The 14,379-nt window shown below is 24.9% G+C and overlaps 1 protein-coding gene across 7 annotated transcripts in view; it reads right to left on the reverse strand.

Moving 5' to 3' along the window:
- LOC126903605 (transient receptor potential cation channel subfamily A member 1) overlaps positions 1–14,379 on the reverse strand; it is a 29,195-nt gene continuing 14,816 nt past the window's right edge. For 4 of the 7 annotated variants that reach the window (XM_050681890.1, XM_050681893.1, XM_050681891.1 and 1 more), the window contains 15 exons: positions 13,996–14,191; positions 10,216–10,425; positions 9,257–9,493; positions 8,993–9,193; positions 8,360–8,651; positions 7,966–8,302; positions 7,742–7,886; positions 7,578–7,670; positions 6,520–6,750; positions 5,268–5,536; positions 3,630–3,756; positions 2,313–2,600; positions 1,779–1,938; positions 399–526; positions 1–329 (listed from right to left, as the gene is read on the reverse strand). In XM_050681890.1, the coding sequence (XP_050537847.1) occupies positions 174–329; positions 399–526; positions 1,779–1,938; positions 2,313–2,600; positions 3,630–3,756; positions 5,268–5,536; positions 6,520–6,750; positions 7,578–7,670; positions 7,742–7,886; positions 7,966–8,302; positions 8,360–8,651; positions 8,993–9,193; positions 9,257–9,493; positions 10,216–10,425; positions 13,996–14,191 (3,070 nt within the window). In that variant the 3' untranslated portion in view covers positions 1–173. Of the gene's footprint in view, positions 330–398; positions 527–1,778; positions 1,939–2,312; positions 2,601–3,629; positions 3,757–5,267; positions 5,537–6,519; positions 6,751–7,577; positions 7,671–7,741; positions 7,887–7,965; positions 8,303–8,359; positions 8,652–8,992; positions 9,194–9,256; positions 9,494–10,215; positions 10,426–13,995; positions 14,192–14,266 lie in introns of all 7 variants that reach the window. The other 3 variants (XM_050681895.1, XM_050681894.1, XM_050681896.1) reach the window with 2 other exon arrangements.

The raw sequence follows: 14,379 nt of genomic DNA on the forward strand, positions 1-14,379 counted from the left end.
TCAATAAAATCAACAGTGACCAATCATATATTAATACATTAATAATTATATTATATAGTTTAATACAACAATAATCTCCACAACTACTAAGAGAAATTTATATTTAAAAAATAAATTAGTATTTTGTTAAAATAATCTAAGAAATTAAACATTTAAAAAATTTTATCAACTTTTTACTTTGTATAACACTTGGAAAAACTAAAAGAAGGTTTGAGTTTAGTCCTAATTCGTGGCGAAGACCATCTAGCATTTAGACTATTGGTAAATACCATATCTTTTGGAAATACTCCCTCATCAATTTCATCTTCTTCAGTTTTAATTTCCATTTTCTAAATAAAATTTAACAATAGATTGAAAGTATTAATCTAGACTAATAGTGTGTATTTGAAATAATTTACTTGGATAATCAATCTCAAGAAGGTTTGTTGAGTCTCTAAAGAACTAGTTATTACCTTCAAACGATCCTTAACTTTATCTATTTCATCCGTTAAATCATTTTCGTTGTTTTCCAAAACCATCTCAATAGCTAATTATTAAAAAAATGGTATTAATCATAATAAAAGAAACTCCTAAGTTAAGTAATTGTATCATAAAAAGTACTTCCTCAGTTAAATCAAAAGCAATACCTTTAAAAATAAGTAACATATTATATAAAATAAAGTGAGATAATTGTGTCTGCTGGATATTTGAACGAGATAAAATTTATTATTTTTAATTAGAATAAATTTTATCGAAGTATTTTATTATACTCTTCAACTGCTTAAGCTTTTATACTTTTAATAGTAAAATATAGTTATTAATATCACATAAAGTTTTTAATAAAATTTTTTTAACAATTGATATTATCTAGAAGATTAACTACACTTACTATATTTTAACGTTTTAACAACAATTTATTTTTATAAAATTTTACACTTGCTCCAGTACATTTATGTATTTGTAAAAAATTGAGTGGAACTAGGATTTGAATATTTTATTATAAATTTAGGTAATCTAATTGTTAATATGTCATAAATAATTATTTAACAGAAAAAATACACAAATCATTTTATAACTCTTGATATAAACTTCATTTAAGAGTCCAATTTTTTTCAATTTTCATACGTTTCTGGAACACACTCAAGAAAACCTTTGTAATGAATGAGAGTATTCGTACATATCAAAGGTTAAGGAAACCTTTAATATACAAAATAATGGTTGAAATTAATTTATTACAAACTTAATATAAAATATCTTATTTAGATTATATGAGTCAGTTTAATATTTCATAAGAAAATCTCAATTTTCATAGCTCAAATTATTATTTTAGTTATTAAATATTTCCGAAGAAAGTTACTTTCTAATTTGTAACAGTTTTCTAGATAAAGGAATGTGTATGTGTCTACCATCAAAAATCACGTAAAAAATAATTTTTTTAAACGGTTATTAAATAAATTAAAAAACAATATTTCTGCAGGTTCCTCTAAATATACACTTGTATAGGTGAGTAATAATTTGACATAACAAGACCAATATTTAAGTTATAATAAAAAGGTAAGAGATGTAAGAATAAAAGTAAAAATAAAGTAAGAGGGTAAAATGCATTTTTTTATTTTAAGGAAATAGAATATTTTAATTTTTTAAAAAGAAAAAATAATAAGCATTTAGTTTTTTTAATTAATTAATAACTCTGTATAATTTAATATACGTAAGGCTCAATCATTTGACTATAATTTTAATTATTAAAGCCTCTAACTTTAAATCTCAAAAATCTTGAGTCAATATAATTTTACTCTTACCATCGTCAGAAAAAGGGTTACAAAACCATTTTCGTAAAATAAAGTCCAGAAACCCCATTTTAGTTTTTCTTTCATTGGGATATTCAATCTGTTCTGTTTTATCAATTTTCTCCAAAAGTACTTGAGGTAACTTCCTTTCAAGTTCAGTGTGCAAAATGACCTTAATAAAAAAAGCGTGTTATTTTTTTTTTTTAAGATGTATTCTCCTAAATTAAATACCAATTGACACAAAAATTAACTCTATTTATATATATATAGAATTTATAAAATTTCAAAGTAATCAACTGAATTTTTACAAGTATGCCTTTTTATTTTTGAATATTGATGGGTCTTTTAAATGTTAATAGTAATATGAAATAAAAATAATTTAAAATTAATATGAACTTATGCCCTTTACACACGCATTGGCTAGTTAAAATTATAATTTAAAAAACGTAGTACTAATTAGTTAAAATACAAAATTGAACATAAGCTTTGAATTTAACTACAATTAGAATAAAAGCTTTTAAAAACGCTTATTTTATTAAAACAAACCTGCATTGCTAATCTTTTCAGTTGAGCGTTTCTCCGAACTGACTCAATATCACCCACGGCTAAACCAATGAGTAAATTCATCAATAAAATGGGCATTAAAACCATGAAAACGCCGAGCATTAAAAATACAGGAACTGGATAAGGTATACTCTTGACATCACCACTACCTTCTTCGTAACTACTGTACAACGGCTGTATGTAAGTGCCAAGAAGATCTATTTCCCCTAACATCATGGCAAAAGTTCTCAATAATGACATTGGTACTGTACTAAACGATAAATGATTGCCCTAAAATAAATATAATGAAATCAACTTAAACAAATAAATTAAAAAAAAAATAAAATTGAACAGCTGAAGCAAAGTTTTAACCATTCCATCTTTCATATAACCGCATGTTTTTTCACGATTTCTCATCGACAACTTACATCGGGCATGGCAAAAAAAAAATCCCGATAGAATTATTTTTAAAATAATTGTTATAATCAAAAATATTATTTTTCTAATTCATTTCGTTTAAAAGAAGTTTTATTTAAACAAAAAAAATTAAAACATAAAACGAATAAATGTTATTCATTAATATTATTTACAAACATTAATTGTAATCAAATGTCAACAAAACCCAAATTTCAATAGAAATTGATTCACTGTCATTTTTGAACTATGACTAAACAAACTATTAACAGAATTTTGATTTAAACGTACATTTCTTCTTTTTCTTTTTTTTTCCTTATCTTAATCCCAACTACACTAAATTTTTTAATTTATATATATATATATATATAATTCAATTCAAATTTTATTGAGCAGATTAATATGAGAAAATGATTAATCCAACAAATGTAGAATAATAAATTTGAAGTCTTGTTCGTTATTTATTTTTAGGTAAATTACCTTTTTGAATTTACCAGGTACAACTTTAAAATAATTTCAATATATGAAATAGGCATAATAAGAAAAAGACATATATATATAATAGTTTAATAACATCTTGACATAGTACTACAAATAAAAAAGCTTAATAAAAAGCACCACTCATGGCAAAATTATTTCATCGAAACTGTTTTACGATAAAGTAAGGATTTATGTAGTATTTTAGTATAGTAAGAGTTAATATAGTGAACTCTAAATTATGAAATTTGATATATTAAATAAATTGTCTATTAATATACAGCTAATAGCTAATAAAATAGAAATTCATTTTCGATAAAATTTTTTAATTATTATTATTTATAATAATTAATCCTTTGACACCATTATATTAACGTTTCGATTACATTATTTAATAAAAACTACTTAAATTACTTGTAAAATACTCACCCTTGATAAAAGAATATAGAACGCTAATCCAAAAGCAGCAATAAGTATTGAGAACAAAAGCAATACTTTTATTAATGTTTGCAATATTTCAAGGAACATCACAACGTAAATTCCTACTTGATCAAATCTATTTCAAATCAAAAAAGCGTTAATATTATTTTAATACTTTCACTATTAGAAATAAATGATACTTAAAAATAATAAACAAGTGTAACTATATTATATTACTGATTTCTTAAAATTAATGCAAGCTAAATGCATTTTATGTTGACATTAGAGTGATTTTAAAAATACAAATTTTCGACATTTTTTCATCGCCCTTACCCCTTAAATTGTTTAAATACGTGTAAAAATAAGCTGTATAAAATTCACGAATAATATAAAAGGGTTGATATGTGCCTTAAGAACATTGAAGCTGGGTAATATCATTATTTAAAATGATGTGCAATTTTTTTTTTACAACTCAATTATTATACCAGTTTCAAAATTTACACAGATCATTTGTACATTTAATTCAATAATTTAGGAGAGCAATAAAATCAAATATCAACATTTTTTGTTTTGAGCACCATTCTAGTAAACATACTTTCTCGTATTTTGAAGTCACGCGAATGGAGGTAAGACATCCTCTTAAAATATTTTAAAATATTCATTTTCTATAATTAATTTAGAGAGTAATTTTTCTTTCCATTTCATATGGAATTAAATTCAATATGACTCGCAAAAAATGTAATAATTTAAACGATTACCAAATATTTCCATAACTCCGTTTCTTTTAGATAAAAAATAAAAATTTTAATTAGATATTTTTATAACATAGCTAAATTATTTAAAAATGCTTTGATTAAATTTAGATCAATTTAAATATTTAAGCTATAAACTTAAAAACTTTTTTTTAGAAATTTTTAACATTATAATTATAATTATTGAGTCTAGATATATATGTATTGATTAATTTCGTTAAGTTATTCCAAACACATTATCAGCCAGAAATAATTTGTATTGTTAGGCTTCAAAACTTGGTAATTTGTTTTAACTGGTGTTATAATATGGAAGGATTAATGGTATTTATTCACTTCTAAAACGAAAATATTTCTTTGCTACTGTACACGGTGATTTTTTTTATCATAACCCACTTAATTACTCACAGAATAAAATTAATTTGAAATTTTTTCTTTATTACTTTTAGTTACATATTTTTCTCGAATTATAGGCTAGATGATACTTTTTAAGTCCATCCCTTATGATTTGAATTGATAGTCAACATTTTTTTCAAATGGGAACAAATATTTCGATTTTAATACAATGTTTGACGTTTTATTTTAACAGAAAATGGCGTATGAATTTTTAACATATAACTAATCCATTTATTAGATATAAAACTTAAAAGTTTCGAATTTAAGTTTTTATATATGTTTCTATTCACAATTACACGTCGTTTGTCTTTTATTATGACTATCAACAGGTCTATTGAATGTTTGGTAGTAAACAATAAATTATAAATACATATAAATCCGGATTCTAGTTTTAATAAAAAATCGCCTCATAGATTTACGTTAAAATACTATAATTAAAATCACAGTTTAAGCTAGAGAGCCCAATTATCTCTTATACTTAAACATTAATATTTTTAACTACCTTTGCAAATTCAATAAAAGAGTAAACCAACTGAGAAATACAGTTATGCTGGCAAAAGCTATTTGATATTCAGCAAAATACCCAGTTAAAGCTGGCGTAATCATTGCTACAGCTGAAAAATACAGAAGTATCGCCACTGCGTTAGTTGGATCTAATAAGTAAGGCCATCTTTGCTGATAAAATTGAATTGCTTCTCTTACACTATTTATAAAAACGTAGACCATAATCAAAAAAGCAATAGTCTTCAATGTAGTATGACTAGTATTCGTCTAAAATGTGCAAAATTTTTTTACAATATTACAAATTAACAAAGTCATTGTTTAACTATGATACATGCGATATCTTTAAATGTATAAAACAAAATATTTTTTTCTTCACAGAACTAAATAAAATTTTACGTTCTACAATTATCAAAAAAACTTTGGCCCCACTTTTCCCTCTTAAAATTGTAACAACTTTTTTTGTTTAAATAGAAACATATATCGTCATTTAAGATGCAACACCAGATATCTCACTTTTCTCAACATTTCAGGAGAATAATAAAACATTTATTTTTCACGACTAATCCTTACACAGTAATGTTTTTATTTTCATTCTATCTAAGAAGCTGTTATATATATATATTTGTTTTCAACTCACCAAATGATTAGGGAAAATTTTAATAACAACCTGTTATTAACTAAATTTGACCAAAAGATATGATATTGGTTGTTGCATCATAAGCGACAATATGTTCAAACAGCTTACAAATAAGATAATAATATAATTAATAAAATGATCGGTTGATAACAACTTTTTTATCAGTACTTCAAAATACAATTGAATTTTTATACCAGCGTTAGAGTAGTGCTTTTTATGAATATCTAGAAATGAAAATAAACACATTTAACCTCGAATATTTTTATTAAAGTATTAATAACTTCCAAAATACTGCTTTATAAGCTGTTAACGACCTGTCATTTTCTTATTTTTAATTTGGTTAAATATATATTTAAATTTAAAAATTTAAGTAAATAAAATTTTAAGAAGGGAAGAGATAAAACAATATTTCTTTTTAAAATTTGTAGAACATAGGATACCATTACTTCAGAAAAGAAAAAATTATAATATATATACGATTTTTAAAGATCATGCATTATTTATACTTAATAATCGTTCTGTATGTCACATATATATTATTAAAATGTATTATTAATGTATAATATATAATGTATACAAATGTATTATTGTATTTAATAACTTTCGTTAATACCATATCAGAAGCTTTCAAGTCATTTATGATTTCATAGGTATTGTTTCTTAGTATTTTTGTTTTGTGTACCATCAGTTGAGAAGAAAATAAAGTAACGAATATCAGGAATATTGTGAAGAATAATAAATGTGCTAAGTGAAAATACTTCCCATATGTATTCCATTTCATTTGTAAATATTTCTGACTTAATGGATGCGCCAAAAGTTCAACTCGATCATGACTTACCATAGCCTGAGAGTTAAAAATTAATTGTTATTAAATGACATGTAAAAGTTTGGGCGATTATAAATTATTCCCATAATTTGACTACATGAAATAAAATAGTAAATCACGCGTAAAATATTAAATTTTATGAGTAATAAATTGCGTTGAAAAAATATTAAAAAATGTTTTCTTTTTAATAAAAATTGTGATTAAAATCTATGTAAATTATGAAACTAATATGAAAAGTAGTCGGAGTTAGTAACATAAGAACACGTTTGGTATAATGTTTGTGGACCTAGAATACATTAAAGTAAAATAACTTGGGGGTTGGCATACATATAATAAAAATGAAAATAAAACTACGATTAAAGGGGTAATGAAATTATGGAGGAGGTGCTTAATCCCCAAGTCTCCCCAATGTCTACCTATAGATGATAAACTAATTCTTAAACCACTTTTCCACATTAACAATATAATATTTTATCAGATATGTTACATTAATTAGTAAGGTTTGAGAACATTTGATTAACTTAATAGTAAGCTAATCATCTAGCCTTTCTATTTTTCGTTGAAAGTTTCTAAGTTGAGATAGGGTCTAATGTAAGCTTAAAACCAAGGATATTTATGGTGAGCGTATCAAAGTAAAGATGCCGAGCGATCATAATGAAATTATTATTATAATTATTATAATTTAATTTATTATTAATGATTATTACGAAATCATAAAATTTCGAGTTAAAAATCTACTTCCAATAAAATTTTTAAATCGACGTAGTGTACTAATTTAGGGACTAATCGGTGCAATTTACTACCGCCTAAAATAGCTTTTCTTAATAATACTTTTATAGACTTACATTCAAAGCAGGTAAAGGAGTTGGTTTCAAAGATCCAGCTACTCCATTTTTTTCATATGCTGGACATTGAAGACAAGAAAATGAATATTTAATCTAATAAAAATATATTTTACTAAATTTATTACTAAAAAACACATAATATATATTTTTGAGTAAAAACTTGCATAAAACTGCTTAGAATCTTTTTTACAATTGGCTTTAGTAATGCATTTATCTTGGACTGACTCAAAAACACGAGGCATCGAAGCTATCAAAGCTAGTGTTACGCAAGGATGTCTGTCAGATTTTAACGCCATTATTTCTTCAGCTCTACATTAACAAAATTTTAAAGAAATAAAAAATAGTAAAATTGTATATTGAATAAGTAAAATAATAAATTATCGACTACCTAGAATCATGAGTGACCATTGACAAAGCTGCTTCAGGAAATTTATAATAAATGGCGTAATCAATTGCGCTTAAATCTAATGAATTGAAGAGAAGTTTACAATTCATGTACAGTAACAATGTAATAGCATTAGGTTTATTTTCCATTGTAGCTAAATGTAAAGCAGTGTTTTTATCTTTATCGCATTGATCGAGCAAATGCGAATGAACTGAATGTAACAATTCAATAGTTTGAGTATGACCACTCATAGCCGCTAAATGTAATGGATTTCGACCTTTGTGGTCTCGATGTAATAAAGCTCCTCTGTTTAAGAATAACTGCACTATTTTAGTATGACCTGTAAACATAAATAAAATAATGTCTAGTATTATATATATGTATAGTTAAAAATTACCTTGTTGAGATGCGATATGAAGAGGGGTAAGTCCATCTCCATCCGACTCATTTATAATAAACGCTCCTTTTTCTGAATCCAGTAATCGTTTTACAGTATTAAACCTTCCGTATCGTGCACCAAAATGCAAAGGACTTTCTCCATTATGATTTTTTATATTAACACAAGCACCTAATCGTATCAAACTCTCCAAACTTCTGATATGACCTCCTCTACTAGCATAATGTAACGGCGAACAACCTGAATTATCTCTTTCATTAAGAAGCATTTCTAAAGCTTTTTGATCATTTTCCTGATAATCATAATGTTTAATATGAATTTTTTAAATTCAATGTAATTTAATAAATAATTTTAAAGTCGCAAATTAAAAGTAAATAAAAAATTGTTGTTGTGTACTTATTTATTAATCACAAGAAGCGAATAACAAAATTTACAAGCGTAAGAGGAATATTGTAAATTTATTTTTCTGAAAAATTTTTTTAAATCAAATATTCAAATAGGAATAAAGTAATAAATAAACTGTAATAATTTAAATAAAAAAACAATTAAATAATAACGTCATAATACATGGTTGCAAATTTAAAAAAAACTCATTTAGTTTTATTTAAAATATATTTATTTTAAAAGAATTACCATAATAATTTCATGAGCAAACTCATCTAGACGTCCACCATACATTACAATAAGGTGTAATACGTTTCTTTTACTAGAGTCTTTGACTTGAACATCAGCACCCAATCTTATCAAACTAATTACAGTCCTCCATCCTGACCTACTTGCTGCTAAAAGTAAAGGAGATCTACTTTCTTTGTCCAAAGCGTTTATATCAGCCCCCTAAAATCATAAATAAGAAACATATATGGTTATTTCTAATAAATAAACTTTATTTTTTATCACTTCTTCAATGAGATATTGAACAATTTCTGAACGATCGAACATCGCAGCACAATGTAATGGTGTCATTTTTTGAACATCGCAAGAACATAGACACTGAGTTTTTTCTGCTGGTTGCAAACCAAACATTAGTCGAACTATATCAATAGCTCCTTGAGCACAAGCTAAATGAATTGGGGTAGAAAGATCATACTGTTGTGTAGATATTTTTGCACCAGATTTTAAACAAAGCTCTACGGCCTAAAAATAACCTCAGTAATATATTTAACCTTATATAATTTCAAATTTAATACACTTTAAATTCAAAAACATTTTAATACAACAAAACTATATTTTAAAAGGTTTTAAAAAATTTTTTAGTCATCAAAAAAAAATTTTTAAATTATTTTTTGGTTACGGTAAAATAAAACTAGGGTTTAGAAACAATGAAGTATACCTAAACTTCACAAACTTAGTAAACTTGTAAAATGAAGTTTTCATAAAAATGTAGGAAGGTTTTACAAAAATAAATAAACCAAACCCTGCAATTTTTAGTGTCAACACTACGTTATAGTATAAAATATCGACACCTAAGTTATATCATCTAAAAAAAAGTAAGGAATTAATTTTTTAAAATGCAATAACCGGAAGAGCATTGTCATAATTATATGATACAAATTTTTCAAACTACTTTCTAAGGAAAAAACAGATTTATGTTTATAGCAAAAAGCTCACGGCTACGTTAATATTAACATTTAAATTTAAATTTAACTTTACTTTTTACTCACATAATAGAATTTGAATACAATATAAAATGTGATCAGAAAATAAGAAACTCTGTATTGTTATTTCCTGAAGTAAAACTTGAATTATTTCAAGTAGAATAAAATCACTTTAAAAAATAAAATCTCATCTATCTAGTAACAGAGTGATTTTTTTTTTTTGTTTTACCTTTTGGGGATTTTTTTTTATGATTCATTTACCTTAAAATCACCACTGTGTACCGCAGAGTGAAGAGGTACATTGCCTTCAGCGTCGAAAAACGATATCATTTGGTGTCTAGAATTGCCTTTGCTCTCTGCCCACTGTAACAGTACTTCCATAGTCCGGGACGCTGCATTTTTTGCTGCCTCGTGTATAGGATAATAACCATTATGACACGGTTGTCTATTATCAACACCAAGATCTCGCATCTAAAATAATTTGTTCATCAGTTTGATGTCCATCAAAATTCAGTAAAAATAAATTCTTAAACAAGAGCATTTAGACATGGTATAATAAGAAAATTGTTTTTAATGTTACATTACTTTACTTCCAGTAGTATATAACTACATATAATTTTACAGTGTTTATAGCTAGAGATTATATTGTAACACATAAAGTATAATATTGCTACAATTTTGTTGTGTATTATATGATTTCAATGAATAATATTACTATTTAATTGAAACGGTGAATTAATTGAACAAATTATATTAATTTATTGATTTTTATGAATCACATTATGGAAAAAAAAATTTATTTAATTATACACGTACGCCCTGTATTAAAACTACAGTTATCTAACACTTCCTTTTATGTATGAATAAGATTTTTTTTTCATTCGAAAACTTTCATCATTTTTCTAAACCAAATGATCAACAATTACCGAATTAAACTTAATTATTCAACAGACTTTTATTCGTACCAATGTGTTATAAGAAAAATAATAATAACAATATTAAAAATATCACACATTATTTATGATTACTTTTCTGTTTCACTATTTAATTTTCAATAATATTTAATATCAAGAAAAATTCTATGTTCAAAAAACCAAGTACAATTTTTATTTAATAAATTTTGAACTTTTTATAATTTAATATGACCCTTTATACCATTTTTACAATACAAAAAATGTTTTTACATTCAGTTTCAAACAAAACAAATTAAAAATGTAAAATATAAAGAATTATAATATTTGGAATAAATGTTTGGATAAATTTTTTGAATTTATTTATTTTTAAATTATTTATTTGAATAAATAATTTGGTATAAAAATGTGAAAGATAAAGAATTATAATATTTGAAATAAAAGCTTAAAAATCTTTTTTGGAGTGTAATTGAATGATTTTTTAAACGTACAAAAATGTTTCTATTATATGTATAATTATCAAATAAAGTAAATTAAAATGAATTTCAAAAAAATTATTTTTTTTAAATGTTCTAGTAAATTATTTCCAAAAATTTATAATAATAAATATAATATAATTTTGAATTCAAATAAAATTTTCATTATAAATCCCCCCCTGTGGGCAGGTTAAGTGTCAGATTTACAAAAAAAATATACCAAATGATAGGTAAAGACATCAAGCATCTATATAAAAAAAAATTATATTGATATGTTCATTTTTGAAAAAGTTACGGCAGTTTTTAGTAAAAAAAATTGAAAAAATTTCGAAAATTAGCGATTTTTAAATTTGTAATTTTTTTGGAGGTTTCCCCCATTTACGGGGAACGAGGGAAATTTTTTCAATTTTGAAGGGTAATGTCTTCGACTAGATACGATTTGTGATCTTTTGACGTATCGTTGAAAGAAATCCGTTCGGTGAGAGCTGAGAAAAAGTGGTAACAGACACAAAAAAAAAAAAAAAAAAAAAAAAACACATCTTAGTAAAACCAATCTCAGCTTCGCATCGAAGCTAAAATATATTTAAAAACGTATTTAGCTATAGACGATATTGTTGTAATTAGTAATTTGTAAAACAAATATTATACACGAAAAAAATGTTGCAAAAATTATATACATTTACAAATAACAAATTACTAAAATATTTGTTATACGTTTAATGTACACTTTTTAAGTTCTTTTTATTTAATAAACGATAAATGAAAATAAAGATTGTCAATTAAGGCGAGTCTCGTATAAAGTATATATATTCATTATTTGTAAAATAAAAATAATGTTGATTATTTTTTATGGGTTTCTTTTAATTCCAATTTTTTTTCAACCAATCAATTTTACAAATAGATTATTTAATGAACAAGCTAATCAATTGTGTATGTTACTATTAAAAAAAATAGCGGTTAACTTTCCTTATCCACTTTGGTATTCTCCTACAGCTTCTTCAGCGCATCTCTCTAATATTTTTAATATTATTAATGATAGGACCTTGTATCCTATATTTAATAGCGTTATTGCCCTGTAGTATTTTACTTTTCCTCTGTCTCCTTTTTGAATATTGGTCAGATAAGTGTTTCATTTCAACTCTCCGAAAGCCATTCTTCTTCCCATATTTGTAGAATTACCGAATGTAGTTCCTTTTCTACTTCTTGACATTCTAACATCCACAATTCTGAGTTAATCCTGTCTTTATATGATGCCTTATTATTTTTCAGGGTGTGTATTGTCGCTTTTGTTTCAATCCGACTAAGGACAAGTACATCCTGGTCTACTGTATAATAAGCTCCGATTTCTTGGTCATTACTGTCATTTAGTAATTCACTGAAATACTCTTTGAACTCGTTAACTATCATTTCTGGGCCAGATATCCGGGCACCATTTTCATCTACTAAGGATAATATCTGCGGGATAAAGCCAGATTAACTTACTAATCATTATTAATAGTTCTTTCATTTATAAGTATAATATATGAACAAATACTTATTATAGTAGTTAAATTTAGTATGAAATTGATATTCAATAATTTATTATTGTAACTTTTACGGATAAAGTATAAAAAATAATAAAGTTTTTGTATATTACGTTATTTCTATGACAAACCTGTATAAAAATTATTGGACTTGATGCAATAGTTTTCAAAAAAATTCTTTTGTTATTTATGTATAAATACACTAGTCTACAAAAAATTTTTTTTTTTGAGTTTTCTTAACTCATTTTTCGCGAATTTTTAATTTGCAGTTAGATTTTTTCTATAATCTCTTTTTTGAAATTATTACTAATTAATAAAAAACGAGTATTTACGTATAAGAAAATGGTGACTTTTTATACCAAAATAATATATTTTTTATTACATATAAAAGAAAAGTCATCAGAACAAAAATGTTTGTTTTTTTGACTTATAGTACGTAATATAAGCTTTAGTTTAACATATTTATAAAGGACGCAGTATTTCTAGAATATTTTCAAAATTTTAAAAGGTTAACTTTTCATGAAAAAATAGCAATTTTGTATTCTTCCCTGTGGGAGATTATCAAGATTAAAATAAGATTATCAAAAAATAAATATCTAAAGTACGGGATTAACCTAAGTTTATGAAAAAAATTATTTTATGTCGTTCATTTTTAAAAAGATGTACTGCAGTTTTAAAAAATTTTTTTTAAATTTACCGATTTTAAAAATCATAATTTTTTGGAAATTTCCACTATTTATGGGGAACGAAGGAAAATTTTTCAAATTTTGAATGTAATGTCTTCAACTAGATACGATTTGTGATCTTTAAACGTATTGTTAAAATAAATTGGTCCAGCGAGAGCTGAGTAATAGTAGTGACAGACACAAAAAAAAAATAATCACATCATGGTAAAATTATTACTTTCTCAGCTTCGCATCGAAGCTAACATAAAGATAAATTGAGAAAACATGGAACTAAAAGAAAACAATAAAAAAATATCAATATTATTTTTCAATTAATAATTTATTATTTAATGAACTAATTAATTATTAAGTAGTCAAACACATTAAAAATGTGAGACCCACCAAAATTTAACCCGTACTTGCCAGTAAATACGGCACTGACTTTCTTTTAGTCTTTGTTACTCACTAAAATTAGAGCGCATTGATCATGGTCATGAATAGCAGCCAAATGAAGTGCAGTTCTTCCGTGCTTTCCACCTTGACAAGTATCAATTTTATCTTTATATTTGCACATTACTTGAAGTACGGCTACTCGATTTAATTCGACCGCCAAGTGTAACGGGGCTTGTTTTTTGTCATTTAGAGCACTGGGATCAGCACCACTGTAAAAAAAAAGTTCTATTTTCAAGATTAACTGAGTTATAAGATAGTACACGAATAATTTAAATAATAACTACTACTGATATGAGATTTCACTCGGAATTTTAAATTCAGTGTTCTGTACATTCCATACTTTTACAGGAAAAATAAAAATGTTATAAAGCAATTCTTTAAAAATTGAAAATTTAGA

This window comes from Daktulosphaira vitifoliae, unplaced genomic scaffold, assembly GCF_025091365.1.
Source record: "Daktulosphaira vitifoliae isolate Bord-2020 unplaced genomic scaffold, ASM2509136v1 Scaffold_4, whole genome shotgun sequence".
Lineage (NCBI taxonomy): Eukaryota > Metazoa > Arthropoda > Insecta > Hemiptera > Phylloxeridae > Daktulosphaira > Daktulosphaira vitifoliae.